General features: G+C 38.9%; 2 protein-coding genes across 14 annotated transcripts in view; both read right to left on the reverse strand.

Moving 5' to 3' along the window:
* The window catches only part of vit (vitrin), a 30,777-nt gene extending 27,585 nt beyond the window's left edge, over nucleotides 1-3,192 (reverse strand). For 8 of the 13 annotated variants that reach the window (XM_069179900.1, XM_069179904.1, XM_069179903.1 and 5 more), the window contains exon 1: nucleotides 741-953. The gene's annotated coding sequence lies outside the window, so the exon portion shown is untranslated. Of the gene's footprint in view, nucleotides 1-740; nucleotides 955-2,955 lie in introns of those variants that run through there. The other 5 variants (XM_069179895.1, XM_069179896.1, XM_069179892.1 and 2 more) reach the window with 3 other exon arrangements.
* Nucleotides 3,193-5,396: 2,204 nt separating this feature from the next.
* opn6a (opsin 6, group member a) lies at nucleotides 5,397-18,865 on the reverse strand. The gene is made up of 6 exons (XM_006638716.3): nucleotides 18,015-18,865; nucleotides 14,561-14,766; nucleotides 10,103-10,202; nucleotides 8,434-8,538; nucleotides 7,792-8,015; nucleotides 5,397-6,641 (listed from the first exon to the last, which is right to left on the reverse strand). The coding sequence occupies exons 1-6, from the start codon at nucleotides 18,142-18,144 to the stop codon at nucleotides 6,198-6,200; spliced, it is 1,209 nt and encodes a 402-aa protein (XP_006638779.2). The 5' UTR covers nucleotides 18,145-18,865; the 3' UTR covers nucleotides 5,397-6,197.
* Between the last annotated feature and the right edge of the window lie 309 nt (nucleotides 18,866-19,174).

Below are 19,174 nucleotides of genomic sequence, written 5' to 3' on the forward strand. Positions count from 1 at the left end.
TAATTTATAGAACAACAGGACAAATATTTATTTCCCTGATTTACTAGCAAAAGGCACGTTTTCACCTTATGTACTTTCCTCCTTGCTCTGAAGGGGGTGCGCTTTCTTTAAAAAAACGTCAGAATATTTCAGGGATAATAACTCTTAGCTGAATAGTTAGCTTGGAACTCTTAGTTCAAGTTCGTACTCGTTCTCCACGCTCTGACGAAGAGTAAATAATAAAATCTAATTTTACAAAGAAATAAAGTCATTTAAAACTTTTTGTTAAAAAGGTGTCATGGAACAAGCCCTTCTCCCGTATTACATACTGCGAAATAAGAATTTAATTCAAAAGCTTCACCTGCTATTTAAATCAGCATTGGAGATAAACGTTCATTGCAACTTTTAGTTGCATGACGAGTTACTTCGCTTCTTTTAAGAAATGAGGATCGAGTGAAGGGAAAATGCTCATCTGAAGTGTGACATACAGTACTCCCATTATTCAACTACTCAATATTTATTTAAAATCGGCAATAAAATATGATTTTTTAAAAACGGCGCAAAGTACAGGAAAAAAAATCAATGCTTGCAATTATATATGACAAACACTGCACTACTGCAACAGACATCACAGCGATTACACCAGTTTGAAAAAGAGTCAAGTGCAAACTTCAGAAAAACTAATGCACAGTAAAATGCGTGTCTCTAGCTACAATAGACACGAAGAGCTATGTGGGGGGGAAAGGTAATGTGACACTTACGATTTGGGGGCTGAAATGTTGTTTTCTGTCCTGTCTTGACACTGAACAATTTTTTTTTCTGCAAGTACCAAATCCCCTTGGCTCAAAAAACTCCCAGTACCATTATTGTAAATCCGAGTGTAAAGAAGCGCTGTGCCGTCCTCTCTCCCTCATCCCTTGCGAGGCACTACCTCACAGCTCGCAGTGAGTCGCGGGGCCGCACACATGGCCGTGGGCTGGGATGTTAACGAAGCAACTCCTCCTACCTGTCCCACCCTTTCACGTGGAGATCCCGATTTAAAAAAAAAAAAGTTCAAAGCCTGCCAGATCGAGGTTTCGACGCCTTGGAAACTTTGGCTTCGGGGTGCGATATGTGAAAAGTTTAGAAAGCTCTGTACCGGAGAAGGAAGCAAGCTGCTGCATTACAGTTTCGATATCTCTGTCAGTATCTTGATCATTTAATACAATATACTGTGTATCTATCCCAAGCAAAAGCGTCTTGAGGTTTGTTTATTGGTTAATAATGGTAACCTTTGTTTTGTTTTGTACAGATTTTTCATCATAATCTCAAGGCACTTTACAAAGAAAAAAAGCAAAAGCAAACCTAGTAGAAACATGAATACACAATTCAATACAAAACCTGTTCACGTATTAGAGTAAGTTTTAACACAAGGTTGACTGGTTTAAAAGGCCCAGTCTGTGCTGGGAGATTCTTCCACAGCCTTGGAGCACCACAGCAGAAAGCCCAGTCTCCCAGGGATCAGAGCCGAGATTTTGAGATCCAAAAGTAGGATGGAGTCGAGAATACATATACTGTGCAGTTGTCAAGGAAAATAACAGTTCACGAATGTAGTCAGTACCCAAACAGTGCAGGTCCTTAAAGGTAAATCTGCAGTAGCTTTAATTTTATTTTGAAATAGGTTTTATTCTGAGATGTGGAAATGATTTTTTTTCTTCAGTGAGGATCTGATTATTATTCTGAAGATAGTATGACTTAAGAACGGGTTTGGATACACCAGAAATCACTAATTAACCCTGAAAAAGACACGTGCCTGCATTATCTTCTCTACATGAGATCGGGAGAAACATCAAGAGACACAAGCAAAGTTACCAAAATAAAAAAAAATACAGTACCTTCATAACGTTTGGAACTTGAGCTTCAGATGTAAGATTCAGATCTTGGCTAAACCAAAATTCCTGCTCTGAGTGCTTGGATTGATTCCAGCATCAACAATAATCAAACTAATGTTGACACAGTTGTGGAGCTTATGAGGAGAGTCAATCAGTGAAGCTTCAGCATGGCTTCAGTCTTATTAGAGTTCAAATGTAAAAGCATCTGTTACAGTACATCCATTTTGTAACATTATCTATGGAGTGTGACAAAACAATGTTTGCCTACTGTACAGTTTTGTGCAAAAACAATTTTTGAATATGAAATTTATGAAAACTGATACTATACCTGCTCCAATGCTAACATATTGTATATAACATGAATAACAATGGGACCAAGAACAGACCGCTGTGGGACACCAGATTTTAACAATTTTGTTGAGAAAGATAAAAGCACAATTAGAGCAAATAGTTTTCTGTCACTTACTGTGGGTAAGTTTTAAATCAAGACAAATCAGTTGCAGTAATACCAAAAGCCCTCTCTAATCTATTGTGCAAGATAGTTTGATTAATAGTATTAAAGCCTCCTTTCAAGACAAGTATGACAAAAGGGATTAAAGGCAGAGTTAACAGCCATCAGTAAATCATAAATATCTGTTACCAGAGCTGTATCTTGATAATGATCATGACAACAGTATAGATATTTCCAAATCTTAAACAAATCAAGACAGGAGGCACATATAATGGGTTTTACTTTAGTGATTATCTCAGACATCTAATGCATTATTGCATGCATTAATCTCAAAAGCATATAAACCATGTTCATACGTGGAATCATAAGGTACAATCTGCATTCTTGACGGCTCTTCATCTGAAAGTCTTGATTGTTAGAGTGTGCTTAAGTAAAATGTGCTGCACCTTGCAGAACTATTGAAATAATGTTAAGGTACTCCTCCCTTTGCTACAACAAAAAACAAAGACAAATTAAGCAAAGAAACACAAGGAAATTGCAAACTACCCACAATATTAAACATTCTCTCCCTTCCTAAGATTTTGCAAATACTGTAGATCCTCTTTGAACAGGTTTGACAGCAAATTTACAGAAGAACAACCAATTTTCACTTACCCCTCTGCAGAACAGTTTAACAAGTATGGCTCACATATCACACAGTATCATGTGTGAGTGTGACATGCACAGTTCTTCTTACCCCTGCCAAGATTCGAACCCAGTTGCGTGCAAGCTCCAAGCACACACAGCAGTACTCCTGAGACAGTGGATAACTTCTGCCAGGCCAGAAGACTGTCTAGATTTCAGAGGAGGGTAATGTCACTTCTGTAACTCTCTCAGTGCACTGCTCCCTGTTCCATAAGCACTGATCATGACCTGGAACAAACCTTCCCTGATATTAGGGAAATGCCCTGGATTTGACTCACTGGTAAACAAGAAGTCTTTATACTCCAAGAAAAATACTTTCCATGAGGGAGTAATGTCCGTGAACTTGCAACAACATAGGCAGCCACCTCTGTATTTTCCACTGGCATCTCTTAACTGAATTGTTGACTTTTGTAGATCTGAGTCCAAATGTCCCACTGCTGGTCAGCAAAGAGCTCTGTTTATTAGCCCTGAGTTCAAAGAGTGTTGCATGTGTTTACAAGTATTCAGAACATTCTTTATTTTGACAACACTTCTTAGCAATTCCGTACAACAAAACAACAAAACAAAATCAAATTCAGTACCCGATGTGAGGAGTGAATAGCAATCACTATGGGGTTTTGCATGGAGATCCTTTGGAAGCACTCTGAAAGCAAAGACCGTACTGTGGGTAAAACATGTTGGAATTAAAACATGTCATTTATCTCCCTTCACGGCTTTTGTCAGAGCAGGGCTGCAGGAAACCGAGTGACTTACAAGGATTTGCAGAAAAAACCTGCTAAGTGCTGAAATGAGACAAACAGAGACGGTCATGTGAGAGATTAAAAGAAGGTAGAAGTGTCTGGAGCAGGATGTGAGTGTGTTAGATCTTACTGACATTTTGTTTCAATAGTCTTTATTGCAACAATAAAAGCTCATTGCACCTTGATTATGGCCTTGGCTTGTATATAATTACCCATTGCAGGACTTCAGAGTGTATTGTCACACCTCCAGTAATTCTCCCATACCTCCATTTGTGGTTAAATACAGGCAGCTCTTCTCTCTGTTTTCCCTACCTGTCAGTCAACAGGCCCGTGGATGAACAATTCTGCAGGAAACATACCCCAGGCCATTGAGAAGGTATGGATAACAAAACTCTAATTTTAAGCATCTAGTGTCTTTTAAGAGCAACACTTTTTGGACTGGCTTTACAGCAAAAATCCAGTCTGGGTTCTTTGATGTACTAAAACAATGTGGTGGCTTATATATGCCTGTCTTCAAACTCTATAAAGTACAGTATATATTTATAACTAGGGACTATACAGTACTTGTTATATCTATAACAAGGTCTTTTTTACATGGCCAATAAAGCCAAGGTCAACAAGGCACTTTTAGGATAGGGAGTGAGATCTCAAGGCTAAAGCAGAATAAATCTCCTATTTCTTTTTGGTCTCTCTTGCCTTTATAGAGTTTTCATTGACTGACCTCTTGCAGTCTGCAGGTACACCAGCAGACTCTCAGAGAACAGTTACAGAGCAGCCTTGATCTGATGCCTCTCAGATTGTGTAGGATTTATCCCACACTAGTTAGAATCGCAGAGAAACAAGGCCAAAAACTAAAACGCATCAGTCTATATGCCTAGTCATTATTATTTTTTTGATGTAACAAAAATGCAACACTGTATAATTTTGTAGTTGAAGAATGTAGGAGTGTATACTCCAAATGTGTTCTCAAGTCTAAGAAATTATTATTTCAGCTGACAGTCTTTCACAGACGCTATGGAAGAAATAGCTCCATGTAAATGTATGATGTTATTTTCATCACGTTGCTGGATTACTGATTCATTACATTACTATCTTTAAGTCAAGCACAGATTGTAATAACCTCTTGTACTCTGAGCTTGATTGTTTTTCAGAAAGCGGACACTCATTCCTGCTTTCTGTGGCTTTTGTGGCAAGAAGAAGTGGTAAGTTTTCACTCATTCTTGCACCAACTATTCAGTGCATTTTGTGTTTAGTTGGACATGCTGAGCTTTAACCAGATATGATGAGTTTATTTCTTCAGGGATATTACTAATTGCTTGTTTTTTTCCACTGAGCAAACAGCAAGAGTGGAGAGCAGTATCACAAGGTTTCCCTTGCAGACACACCACCCCTTTAAAACCCAGCGTTCATCGTTAATATTAGGTTAGCCACAATCTGGACTGGCCCATAATATCTGTGCGGGACAAGTGACTAACAGATGAACTGGGACTTGTGTGGAAGCCTAGAAATTTATTTTGGCAACAACCAAGTCAGCCAGCAAAAAAAGTGAGAAAGAATCCATATTAGATGCTGATATTAATGTATGCTTGGTGGTAAGAAGTAACCACTGATTCTATCAACATGTTCAGCTTATCCACAATCTAATGGCAAAGAAACACATCAAAGCAAATAAGATTTAGTATCAGAACACACTGTATTTCTCTAAGCAATTTACAAAGCAACTGGTAGAACACAAAACCTTAGACTCTGCCGTCTAACAGGGATACAGATATGATGCATAAAATTAATTGTGATCTTCACACAAAGGTGTTTATGTGACTCATTCTTTCTGGCTTTTGTTTACTGAATAACATTAAAGGTAAAGCTGTTGACCTTTATAGTTTCCTAATGGCAAAATATACTCACATTGTAGCCCCCCATTGCACCCACAAAAGAATGATAGACTTAAGAAGCAGATATTAAAAAGTAAAAAATCTGTGAAGGGTTACAAAACCTTAACACCTTTTAACTCCTTTAATGAGAAACCATCATAACAAAACATTTTGCTAGATTTTAATAGATCTGGCACAGTTGACCATTATAGAGACGCACAGAGCCTTGCCTTATTAAAATAAGTAATCCTCCAAAGAACTAGAACCATCCAACATGAGCTCCAACTAAATGGTAGAGGTAGCAGCCTTTGTCTGCATCAAGCCAGTCTGTGAGAAGTTGCCATGTCTGTTGTGCTCGTGTTGTTGTCTGTTTTAAGATTTGCATCTCCCACGATTCAATCTCCTTGGCGTTGGGCGCACGTAAGCCTCTGATCATTGCCCTGGGCAATGTGAGGAAAAAGAGAGGAAAGCAAACCAACAAAAAAAAAACATAACGTGCAAACCACATTACCATTCAACATCACTGCACATATATTCCCCAGAATGAAAAATAACCCTGTAACCACTTGGGGAAAAAAATGACAACACGAGAGTCCAGTTTTTAGAGTCTGTCGCTTTCGAATTCGGGGGTCTCCGACTCCAGGGGCAGGGGAATGAAGAAGACCTGTTGGTTCTCGGGGGGAGGGGTGTTGGAGGGGCTCCCAACGCCGGAGTCCGGGCTGGGAGAAGGCTTGACCTCCTCCCCGGGCTGGGGCTCCTTGCTGGGCTGCTGGGCCTCCGCCCTGGGCTTCAGGTGCTTGAAGCGCCGGAGCCTGACGCTGTCCTTGCCCCCCCTGGCGCAGGGCAGCAGCACCCTCACATCCTTGCGGAACTTGGAGCTCATGCCGAAGTAGATGAGGGGGTTGTAGAAGCTGGCAGACTTGGCGAAGAGCCGGGTGAAAATGCTGGTGATGTTGGGGACGTAGAAACCCCAGGCCGACCACATGGAGACCACGGCGTAGGGTGACCAGGCCACGATGAAGGCTGTGCAGATCACGACGGACACCTGGAACAGGAGGGTTTGTGTTACCTTGGGGTTTTTTAAGGTGGTGGAGAAAGCAACAGACCTCATTAACAATGCTCTCTATTACCTTAGTATCCCTGTAAAGCAATACAAAGAATAAAAGTCATACTTTAAGACAAACTGAAGTTTACGCTCCATTGATTAGGTGCCATAAATGGCAGATTTATCCCTCAAGGGCTTTAGCAAAGCATTGTGCCTTAATGAGTTTTTAAACCACAGACCACTGGCTAATGTACAGCAAGCTTCTGTTTCTGAATTATCCTTCTAATACCTTTCCAAACAGTTGTATCATACTTCAGTTATCAGTTCAATGCTCACTTACCACTTTTCAAGTGAAGTAAGTTCATTATTTATTGCTCTTCTACTGAGCAGAATACCACATTTGCCAAGCCTTGGTTTTTAATTAATTACAGGTTTTGGAGTTCCGAGTCATAAATCACTGAAATGATAGGCTTTGCTGTTGGATATTCCTTAAAGTGTGTACAGTGGTACACTGGTTCAGACTTCTTACAAACTCCTGCAGTTCCTTACTCCAGTGGGAGTCAATGTATCATCCTGGAGTCCTTCAAAGAAAGATGCACAGCCATGTTGCATGTATTATACTTCCAAGCTAATAAATAAAAATGATCCCTTGTTTAAAAACACAGACTCCATTCTTTTTCAAAAACACAAACCAGAGGCCATACTGCAAATGGAAACCAAATAGAAGTATATTAAAACCAACAACAGGAGGCCCTTCTTTACCCAAAGGTTCGGATAAATGTACAGTAGGTGTATGAAACAAGCTACTCAGCCACATCGTTGAAGCTGATAACCTGGGTCCCTTCAAGAAACAGCTGGTTGATATATAAAAATAATTCCTTTTTTCTGGACACTCCACTTAAAGCGCTTTACAGGTAATGGGGATCCCCTCCACCACCACCAGTGTGCAGCCATAGTGCACCGTTACACTCCCCACACACCAGCTATCAGTGGGGAGAGGAGCAGAGTCATGAAGCCAGTTACAGGTGGCTGCATTATTAGGAGGCCTTGATCAGCCTTGACACCTCTGAGGCTGGGTGGGGAGAGGGCCAGTGTGTCAGAATCGTATTGTCCTCTGGCTCTGCCCCCGGGCTGCTCGTTGAGCACTCACCCTGGTCACATCCCTCTCCATCCTCCTCTGCCTGTCCGTCAGGTCCCCGTCTGCCCCCAGGGCATGGCTGCTCTTCACGGTCCGGATGATGGACACGTAGGAGAAGATCATCACCAGCACAGGCAGGAAGAAGCAGAAGATTAGAATGGACACGATGTAGGATTTGTAAATGGTGGAGTAGTTGGCTTTGGCCCAGTCAATCTCACAGGTACCATATCCTCGGTCTGATGAGACAGAAAAAAAAACATGGAAGGTTTAGCGCGCTTTCTTTTTAAAGAGTGAAAAAAGCAAGGTGGTAATGTTCTGTTAGTGTAAAAATAAGAATTTTGTGTAACTGGTTTGCAGGTTTGCTAGATGTGATGGATTTTCTTTGTGGGAGAATGGAGTCATCTAGCATGTCTGCTTCAAAGCATAAATATTGAACACTGAAAGCTGAATCATACTTAGACATTCGAAGTGAATTTTAAAATGGAAGCATTAGTGGTTACTATGTGTCTTTCAGTATCAAGTAAAAAAAGGCAAACATTGAAACTGAGCAGCGTTTTAAAGGTACATAATGGAAATACATGGATATCAAAATGATGGAACAATGCAAAATGACTCTGTGTCGATCAGAGTTAATTCACAGCTGTATTCTCTGACCTGTGTAGCTGCCCCAGCCCAGGAGAGGGGCTCCAGACCAGAAGAGAGCTGCAGCCCAGATCAGCACTAACGACACGGTGATGGTGTGGTTGCAGATGCAGGGAGCTGCAGAAAGAATTTAAAAACATGCAGAAATAAGTGCATTAACAATGAGAAGACTCTAGACACTCATTCACCTTGTCATTACCCCCCTGTAATCCCAACAGGTGCAGGAAACCAATACAAATGGTCCTATCACAGCCCATGTACTGTATGTATTGTTATTATCATGGTGTGCACCCCAGATGTGCACTTACAGATTTCTGCAGCATAATTAAAATTAAATATATTAAAATAAAAATGTACAACAGGCAGGTCCCTCTAAAAATGATGAAAAATGCAGTTATTATTTCTACAGACCCAGACAATTCTCTGATAAGCATTTTTAGTCACATTTCTACTTTACTTAAAATTCTAAAGGAATTCTTTCCAGATTAAATGTTTGGCTTGTAATTCTTCTCACTGAATGTGAAAGGGGACATAGAGGCACATTCCTTTAGGGCTTATGAATGTCAGATTGTGACATTTTATAAATAATTAATACTTTTCTCTGAAGGAGGAAGGAGGAGCGCCCTGTTAGTGAGTGAAAAGACCTTTTGTTGAAAAAATTCACACAATCATGAACTTAGTAAAATCATTTGCACTTATACTCTTGTTTAGACACACTTATTAGTGGATGTACGGTATTAGTGACAGTTGATTTGCAGTGTTGGGAATGAAAGTACAATAAAAAGAATTTGCACAAAAGAGCACAACATTTGAATTTCTTTACAGTTTTTAAATCAAGTATGTATTTTTTTCTCTGTCACATGGCACCATAACTGTACTGTTTGAGCTACAGCACGTACATGCACCTAACATCTCCTTTTTCATGTCTTACAACAGCAATATATACTGTAGCGTGTGCAAAGAGCATAGAATTTATCTAAACACTCGCACAGCACTAGTACAGGTGACTGGTTTTCATTTTATAAGTGGAATTCACTATGTATTCATGGACTGTATTGCCCTTGCTTCTTTCTTCATATCCTGTAACAAGGTTTCCATGAAAAATGTTAAAGGAGCTGAGACATCAAGCACAGTTCTTCTCAACAGCACGAAAATATTTTTTCAGATGGCAGCACATGGGTCATTTAGTCTGATTGCACACATGCCATAATACACTATACAGCAACTTTATTACAGTCTGGCACTTGTGTCTGTGAGGATCGGTGAAAGCTTGAAAACTGGGGATAATTGTTATATGAATGATATATTAACCGAGAAGAAAGATCTTGATCTTTTCATCGCCTGAAACGCACCATTGGCAGTGCCTTTTTTTTTTTGGATGGAAGGACTAGCATGATGATACAATGAAGAACTGCTGATGTCCTTTAAGCTTAGAACCATATAAACAAATATGATAAGCATAAAAACAGAACCAAAATCAACATTTTCCTAAGTTAGCTTGTATAAGCTGTGTTACATGGGGCAAATAAAGCAGAAATGCATTGCAACATTTTAAAATGATGAAAATCAAGTAAATAAAAACACATGTATAAAATCAGATACATATTACAAAAATGCTATGAATAAACTTCACCATTTGTGCATCAGAGGGATAAGAAGCCTGCATTAAATGTGACATTACCTCTGACAGGATGGCATCCCTTGATATATCTGGTCACACTGATGACAGTCAGGGTGTTGATGCTGGCCAGACCGAAGAGCAGGGTGAGAAAACCATCGACCTGGAAATAAATAATACATAATATCACCACTGCTTCAGCAATGCTGGTAGCTCAAAATTCAAGGAGATTCATTCTTTATCCACGAATGTCTGTGTTCCTTCAGTTCAAACAGTGCTTCTTGGAAATATGCCTGAGGACACTAAAAATGAGATCATTGTCATAATCAGTCATCCATGTGCTCACATGCTTTTCTTACAGCTACGTACCTAACTAATCTCCAGCAAACTCCTAGACTTACCTGTGTCATGATCCATCATATACAGCACAGCTGACAGCTTGACAGATTTATCTTACAACTGGTATGTCAGATAATACAGGTTTTTTCCAGCTGACATATTAAGCAGGCAATACATGCCTGACTACTTCTGCGAAATAATTCCTAGGTACACATCAACCCAAAGTAATCATAAAAGCATTTCTATATGCGCACTATAGATACAGTACAAGCATTTTATTGTTAAAATCTCTAGTTGCACTAGGCTATTACAAGGATTCCACATATCTTGGCCAATTTTGCTGGGGCTACTTTGCAGTTTTCCAAGTTAGGAAAAGTTACAAGTAAAAGGTAGCTATTATGCCTATCTAGTATCATGACTCTTGCAAGCAGCAATGCTTTCCCACTCATTATAATTGACCTTCCTGCCCTTTTTGCATGCTTCAAATTCAAATGAGAAAGAATCTCAGTGGGCTAGCTGCTCAGTTTGAACTTAACGTTATAGAAGCAAACAATCAAAAAACAAAGCCGGCACCGCATACTTTGGATCTTGATTAAAGTTAAGCTTAATACTTTGTGATGTTCGCGGAAAATGAATGCATAGTGCACAGGGAGGAAAAAGGCAAGGAATGAATGCCAATGTCCGTGCAGCTCCGCTTGTTAGCTCAAATCCCTGATAACTGAACCACAGCCATACAGCTCACTGTCTTGTCAGGGGATTCAGTGGTGATTCAGAGGCACTGTGGGAAAAGCAGTGATCCTGCTGTCCTCAGTAAATGAGGAGGCAAGGCCATGGGAAGGAAATGCGAAACTCTCATGGCTGTACCAGTTACGCAAAATCCGCTGCTAAGTTCATAATAAACTCATAATGTTTCAGAACCATGCTTGCATAGCTCTTAGTGTCGGCACAGTGGGTTTCAAATGGCTCCGTGAAACGAAAGGTAAAAACGTGAAGCCCATACTTGAGTCTAAAGCAGAGGTATTCCAGCTCTGGCCCTGGGGGGTCTGCAGGATTTTCAAGTCTCTTTAAAGCAACAGCGCTGCTACATCAGTCCACTTAACCGAGTAACCAGCTGGTTTATCTTGTTATGAGCTGAGTTGGGACGAAAATCCACAGTCCCGCTGGCCCTCCAGGGCCTGGACTGGACACCCCAGGAGTGGCTGATCAAGCCATAACCTACCACAGTGTGTGACCCCCCTGGACACAGGATACTAGTCTTCTGAGATGTTACGCCCAGAACTGCAGGTCTACATTTGTCATGTGGACTGTAGTACATTGCTCTAGGGCACAACAGCAGTGATGGCATTGTAGTTATGTGTTCCTGAACTTCCAGACCTCTAACTTTTTCCACCTTTTGTAATATTTTCTGAAAACAACATATCGGTTTATGTATACAGTACATCTTAAAACGACCTTGTTTTAGAAAGCATAAGTTAGTTTTCTTCAGGTAGTCTTTTGGTTGTGGTAACTTTAGTTTGTTGTTTAAGTGGCACTTTGTAGAGAAAAAGTGGAAGCTAAAATATCCTTTTGATGCATGTATTATTGCAAGATAATAGAAAATTACATGCAAATAAACTAGTGAAACCCACAGACCACATCATAGATTTGCACTGAGCTCTTAGCAAGTGTTCCCACACAAGTCCTGTCAGACTAATGTTCTAATCTGTTAATACGTGTCATGAGTGTACCTGCCTGCTCATTCAAATAACTTTATAGACCTTTCATTTTCAGCACTACTTTTATCTCAATCTCCAGCCAAAATAAAATAGAAACATTTAATATTGCTTGAAGAAATTGTTAATGAATGCAATTTAAAGTCTTTTATAAGACTGCTGTCTTTTTACTTCTGAAGGAATAAGGGGAGGTACAGTAATGGTAGAAACAGCATTATTAAGAATTAAACGTTATTGTAACGTGAGAAATTCCATTCTGAACACCTTCAAAATGCAAGTTAAGAGAAATGAAATAAAACCTCACTCTGACTGCAAAATGTTTTACACCTTTGCTTTAAGGGGTAAAAACAAACAGAAGGACAATGACCTTGAAAGATGTTAAGGTTTTACACTAGTATTAGCTACAATATCAGCAGCACACAACACAGTGGTGAGCAGCCAATTTGGAGCAGTCAGTGACAAGTTAGAAAGTAACAACTTATCCAACACAAAGCACCAAAATACCAAAATACAGGGTGAATGCTCTTGTGGGCTGGGATTTCTCAGAATTGTGATAACCTGTGGTTGAGAGGACCTTAAGCATCATCACAAATCTTTTATAATATATTTTTTTATATTTCATAATTTCAGTAGCAAAAGGTGGTATATCTGCTAATTTAACAGTTATGTGGTGGGTTTGGAAATGTACAGTTTATCCCTGTGATGGATTTAATTAACTGGTAATCATTGTTATTACAGTACATGAATGTCACTTTGCACACTCGTTCAGTTAACATTTTCTTCTTACTATTTTAAATGTTCTAATGAAAGCATCAATTCACTGTTTTATAGAGCAAATTCTGTTCCTTGTAGTTTTCTTCTACAGCTCTTATACAGCTTCATTCTGTATTTCAAAGTTCTAAAACCTGGTATGTCTTCAAGTCAATTCATCACTTTTACCTTAAATATTACAGTTGTCTTTATTTCAGTTTGTCTTATGAGTATCTTTAAAATGTTTTAAAAAGATGGGCCAGAGTGCTGGATATAAAGAAATTGCTCTTTATGGAGGATTTTCTAGTGCCTGATCTGAGATAATTCTTTAATGTCTTTATACATATATATATATAATTATTTAAATAGTTTTTATTACTGTGAAGTTTTTAGCTTGGTATACTGATTCTTCAATGTAATTTGATCCATAAGGTATAGGTGAACAATCATGGTCAACTGCTTTGTCATATTAGGGCTAATTGGCGTGACAGCTTTCACAAGTGACATTGAGGTACAGTATATGTAGTATGTGAATTAAAAGTAATGTCTTTCAGCCTTATGGAGTCTTTTAAGAGCCTGCATTTGCTATGAATTGTGGGACTAGAATTAGAAGTCTTAAATGGTCCCCCTCCTCCTCAGCGCTGTAAAATACTAAGAGCAATTTAATATTCATTTCCCAAAAACATAGTTACTGTGTACTCTTAAAACACACTATACAGCATATGTTCCTTGAAATAGAGTTAGATTTATGGTCATTACACTGGAATACAAAATTGGTCAAGTAGAATACAGTTTGGATTATCCTCACTATTACATGGAAAATGTTGTTTTGATGTATGGAAAAGACCTAAAAGGCAATAAAAGAGACAAAAAGAAAAATCATATCACAGCCAGGCTGGGGCCGTGCTCCCCTTTCAGTGTCTATACAGATAGCTCTGATTCTGCTTTCTTCCATGTAATACAATATTCTATACCACACACCAGAAAGAACACAGAAAGCCTGACTGTGAGGAACATGAATATCTATTACCTCTTTAAATGGAGTTCTAACGAGAGTTCAGGAGGAATAAGGGAAGACAGGTTAATTAAGATCAGCTGCTGCAATCCATAAACTAATCCTGACGTACTGTAATTAGGCAGATTCCTGTATATACCACACGTCACTCTCTCCTTTTCCTTGCTTGTTTTGTTACCCTCCTCTACCCCATCTCCACCTTTGCAGCTACCCCTGGGTCGCCCTTTCACCCAACATCAAGGCTTCTAGCCTCCCTGTCCTGTGGCCTGGAGGTTGGCCCTCAGACAGGTGGGTGAAGCCAAGTCTCCCAAAACTCAAGAAGTGATTCTTCATTCACGTGTGATTTCACACAGTCCTTGGCTGCCCTCATTCCTCGTGAAACTGAAATTTGTCTATATTACCCATCGTGTGTGCAAAATCTCTCTGTCAATGTCTCTCTGCTCTTCAGTAACAGGACTGTCACACTGCTTTTCCATTAGAGGGACAAGTAGGAGGGTTCAGGAGTTCCTTGTGTGAAACTCTTTTATGCGGCAATTCATTCACATTGAGGTGAATAGCTCTTGGAATTGTTCCCATGCTTTCAGTATATCTGCAACTGATTTGGTTTTATGTTCAGTTGCATTAGAATAAAAAATAAGATAAAAAACAGTGACCTTTTTAAAAAAAAGTCCCACAGCTGCAGAACTCGCACCGACACTGCCTTACCTGGCACGTCCAGATGGATGTTATAATAAAGCCCCCGTCTCGGAAGACGTTGAAGATTTCAATGATCCCTCGGGAGTATCCAAACACGGAGATGCTGGCGTCCGATATGGCCAGATTGAAAGTGAGGTAATCGGTGGGCTGGAGGGTGGCCCTTTGTTTGTAAAGGATGAACAGCACAATGCTGTTTCCAAACCAAGACAGCCAGCCTGCGAGAGGACACAGAGGCACAGTCTGCTGAGGCTTGTCTATTGTTTACTCCCCTCAGCTGATTTATTCGGTTACTTCACTGCAAAGGGTCTAGCTCAATCACATCTCCCATTTCATTCATTCTTATTATGTCTGTGTTTTGGGCGCTGAGCCGTTAAGCCCTGGAGATATCACAATAACTGGCATTACTACTGGACAACCTTGGAGACCGGAGAATTATGCCATCAAGTCGAACCATGTGGTGCTGAAAGACTATGAATAAATTATATGGGTAAATTGTGATGCTCTGTGCTGGTGTTTCCCACTGGATTTATATTAAGAAAGATATGAGAATGGTTAATTGCTCATTCCCCTTTAGTCCCAAACTTTGTCATTTTACCTCATAATATGGAACATCTCTGGACTACACAAGTGATCCCATTATACAGACTGCATTTTTTTGTTTCTTAATGCAGACATAACATATGGAGACCCATACAACACAAAGGGAATTCATTAAATTCTTCTGTCTAGAAATCAATATTGTTATTAAAGAAATTATATCAGGCAATAGAATAGCATATTTACAAATGGCAAAAAAATCAAAAGGGCTGAGCTTGTTCTAAATTCACTTGGACATTATTAAAATATTTTATATTATATTTCTATGGTATTTCATAATTTGTGTAAACATGATATATATTCATAGCCCTTCCTAATGTTCATCAGGTTCAATTATATTAATACTAAGAAGAAGCTATCAAACAAAATCATTCTCACATATGATGTACAGTATTTTCCACAGCCCTTCAGAAACTGGTGTCTTACAAACGGTGCTTCACAATGTTCTTGTATTTCCCTGCCTTTGTTCTCTGGTTGTTCCCAACAGTCAGTGTGCCTGTACCATTGCTTGAATTTGCTTCATCTTGTTTAAAGCTCTGTCCAAACTTTTTGATAAAACCAGGATTGTAAAATTTATAAGGCACTACTGCTCAACATTTAGGGTCAGTCAAACACACACAATACTTACTTTAATATTTTTACACTTTTTTAAGTACGTCTTGCTCAAGGGTAAATCAGTAGTGCCACACATGATCCCACAGCCTTTCAGTTATCAGTCCAGAGCCTTAACCACACGACTTATCCCTGCTGGGCAGGTCAATATCCTCGGATCAGACAGGATATGAAGGAAAGACCTTCCTCTTTAGTGTAACCCCACAAACCCTGGACTGCCTACAGAAAAGAGCAAATCCTGGCTTTCATTTCAGGACAATCTTGCCTCCTGTTTGAAGTGGCAGAGATGGGGGGCTTGTGGAATTATACTATACTTTAAGACAGGATCAAAAACAGGGCTACTGTCAAGTGACACTATCTGAATCTGAATCTTTGGTCTGTAACTGTGCTTAGTATAGTGGTTTAAAGCCCATGAAGTAGGAAGTGTGGTTATGTTTAATTTCTCTAGCAATTGGACTTACAGCTTATAGCTGTGAATTTACAAGTGAAATAAATAAAGTGAATTGAAACTATAATTAATGTTTTGTATCACTAAAAATTCTATCTCTAGTGTCAGTAGTGTCAGGACTACTCTTGGTTTCCACATATTTACTTTAAAAAATCTGAAACAAGGCAATCGCGTGTGATGAAAAGCATCTTTCAAAAGTCAGCGATGGGAGTCATGGAATATTCAGAGTAATGGGACTGAGAGAAGACCTACAATTGATATGTAAATATTTATGACCTGGTCCTTTCACCCTTGAGATATCTTGCTTCTGCATCGTGCTCACAATTTAGAAGAGCTGCCATCAAAAACATTCTGGCCAGTGCTGTGCCTCGCAGCCTGACCTCAGAAGCAGACAGTTTGGTGTGTTAAACAATGTGAAGTTAATCTGAAATAAACATATCAAAGATGCTGTAACTCTCAACTACCACCAATGGCCCATTCCTGACTTAAAGCAACAGATTAACTTAATTTTAAATTAACAAATTTAACCAAAAGTCACCAGGGTTCCAAATGTTTATAAACTGGAGCTTTGAGGCTGAACTTTAAGACCTGCTAGAAGGAATTTCCATAAACAGTGTTATTTCAAATAACAAGATAAATAAAAATAATTGATATTCTTTATTATATGTTTAGTGTATTTTTATGCAAATCGATTTATTTAGCACATGCTTGTCCTAGAGAATCTTAAAATCTTGAATGAAGGAATCTACAGGCATCAAGGCATGAGACTCTATAAAAATCTGTAGTTGGGTTTAATAAATTAGCGAGTATCATTAGCTGATGACAGAGGGTGCCCATTCCTTTGAACAAAATAAATGCCTTTCTCCCAGTGGACATTTACTTTGTTTCCCAAATTCTAAATGAAAGAAACAGACTGATAAAGGTTTTCAAGCTACTAACATTATAGAACAGAGAGAAAAAATGACTGCAAGTCTTTAAAAATATAAAATGCAGTACCTCCTATAAAACTGACTTAGTCTGCTCAAAATAAGATTGTTTTACCCTTTCTCTCTGATGACAGATTACAATCCAAAACCTTCTCATGTTTTCTCCGAGCTATGCACAATGCTGGTCAAACCAAATGGTCAGCTACAGCAACAGAGGACTACAAATCTCTGCATGAACATGAACCTCCTCACCATTATTTTGTAGAACCAAGACTGTAAGGATTACCATAACAATTATGTCTGGAGGTAAAGTATTAATCAGGCTTAAGTCTAGTCCTTCATAGCTAGTATTATGCAGCTGGACACCTAACAATATAGCCTTGCCACAAAAAAAAGATGTTCACTTTTTTAATGTGCGTTCTTCTCAAGTTCAGTTAAATATTCATTCTCTTTTAATCATTTCGGAAACGTGAAAGAAATTAACCAATTCACAAGCTAACAAAAGCAGATTTTTAAAAACTTTGCAAAACATTCAATTGTAGAGTAAGGAATCGCAGAATCTTCTTTCAGTACACCAATAGTCAGTCCGCACTGTCTGACACATAGGAAGTTAAAACAGAAAAAGGTACAAATTAATATGGAGACGATACAGTATGATTTATCTTGGCGGTAAAAAAAAAGTGAAACGAGATATACAGTACAGTTCCAGTGAAGCATTAACACACCTCCAAACAAGACCTACAAAATTAAATGGAAAATATTGCATTATAGAAAGAATCAGAAAAATCAAAATCTTGTGACTCGTGTTGAGCTATACAGTGTGTACATAATGTAGCAGTTTTACTCCTAGCGAACAGTGTAATCAACTTTAGATACCCACCTAGAATCAACAGGTATACTCCGATGATGGTCTCTCCTTGTTCTGAAAGAGGAGGGTCTTTATTCAGAAGGCTGATATTATTGTTTCTCCATGCAATGTTGGCCACTTGTAAAGTATTTTTCAGTGACATGCTTGCTTCTGAACGATTTGGTTGCCACAGTATGATTTGGTCCTGTCGTACCAGATAACACTTCTGAGAAAGCCCGGGTGCAGCTGGTTTTGGAGAAGACAGCGTGTTCCGCGTCTTCTGTAAAAAAAAAAAAACCTTTTCCGATTCTTATGTCCTAATCCAGGCTAAAAATATCCACTGCTGCACCATTTGCAGTCCACGAGGATGACGTGCGTGATTGTAATCCAATTTTCGCCAGGAGATAAAACGTTGATGGCAAGGCACAAAGAAATCGCCGTGTTAAAAACTAACTGACAAATGTCTCGTCGCCATGAAAGGTTTCTTTCCCAGAGTTGGATATAACATGGCATATTATCGAAAAGAAAATTTGCATTTAAGAATGCCTTTATGCGCTCTCAATATTCTTCTTCTGGATATTGTAGTTTTACTAGCGTATAGATATGTGTTCGTGTGAATATCCAATCTACAGACTTCTGATCATCCACCTAAACTGTATATACGGAAAAGCAAAGTGCAGTCTTTGAAGACAGATATGTTGCTTTAATCATCTTCACTAGCAATTAGACCTTATTCAGCATTTGCTACTTTCCACCCAAAAAATATGTTACAGATACAAAGACGCTAAATTCTAATTCAAGTCAATCTTTGGGAAAATAATGGACTTAAATCGTTTCAAATGACAAAAAGGAACATGATCTGTACTGCATTGCAGATATCGCCCATTCACATGATATTAAAGCATTAATATTAAATATGTCCCCTTAAGCCACTTGCTGGAACTAAAACTATACTGTATTTCCAAGTCTTTAAGTGTAGCTTTACAAGTTTGTCGTTAAATACGAATAATGGTATCATGTATCTACAGATGACAAAGAACTTTATTTGTACGGCTAATTATATTTCATGAAGTAGAGCTTCAGAGAAACATTTAAAATAATTAATATTTAAAACAACACGTTGTTTTCTCACCTTCAGGGCACATCGTCGCCCCAAGAAAGATCTGAGCGCACTGACTGAGCGAACTGCTCCT

The sequence above is a fragment of the Lepisosteus oculatus genome, chromosome 17, assembly GCF_040954835.1.
Source record: "Lepisosteus oculatus isolate fLepOcu1 chromosome 17, fLepOcu1.hap2, whole genome shotgun sequence".
Classification (NCBI taxonomy): Eukaryota; Metazoa; Chordata; class Actinopteri; order Semionotiformes; family Lepisosteidae; genus Lepisosteus; species Lepisosteus oculatus.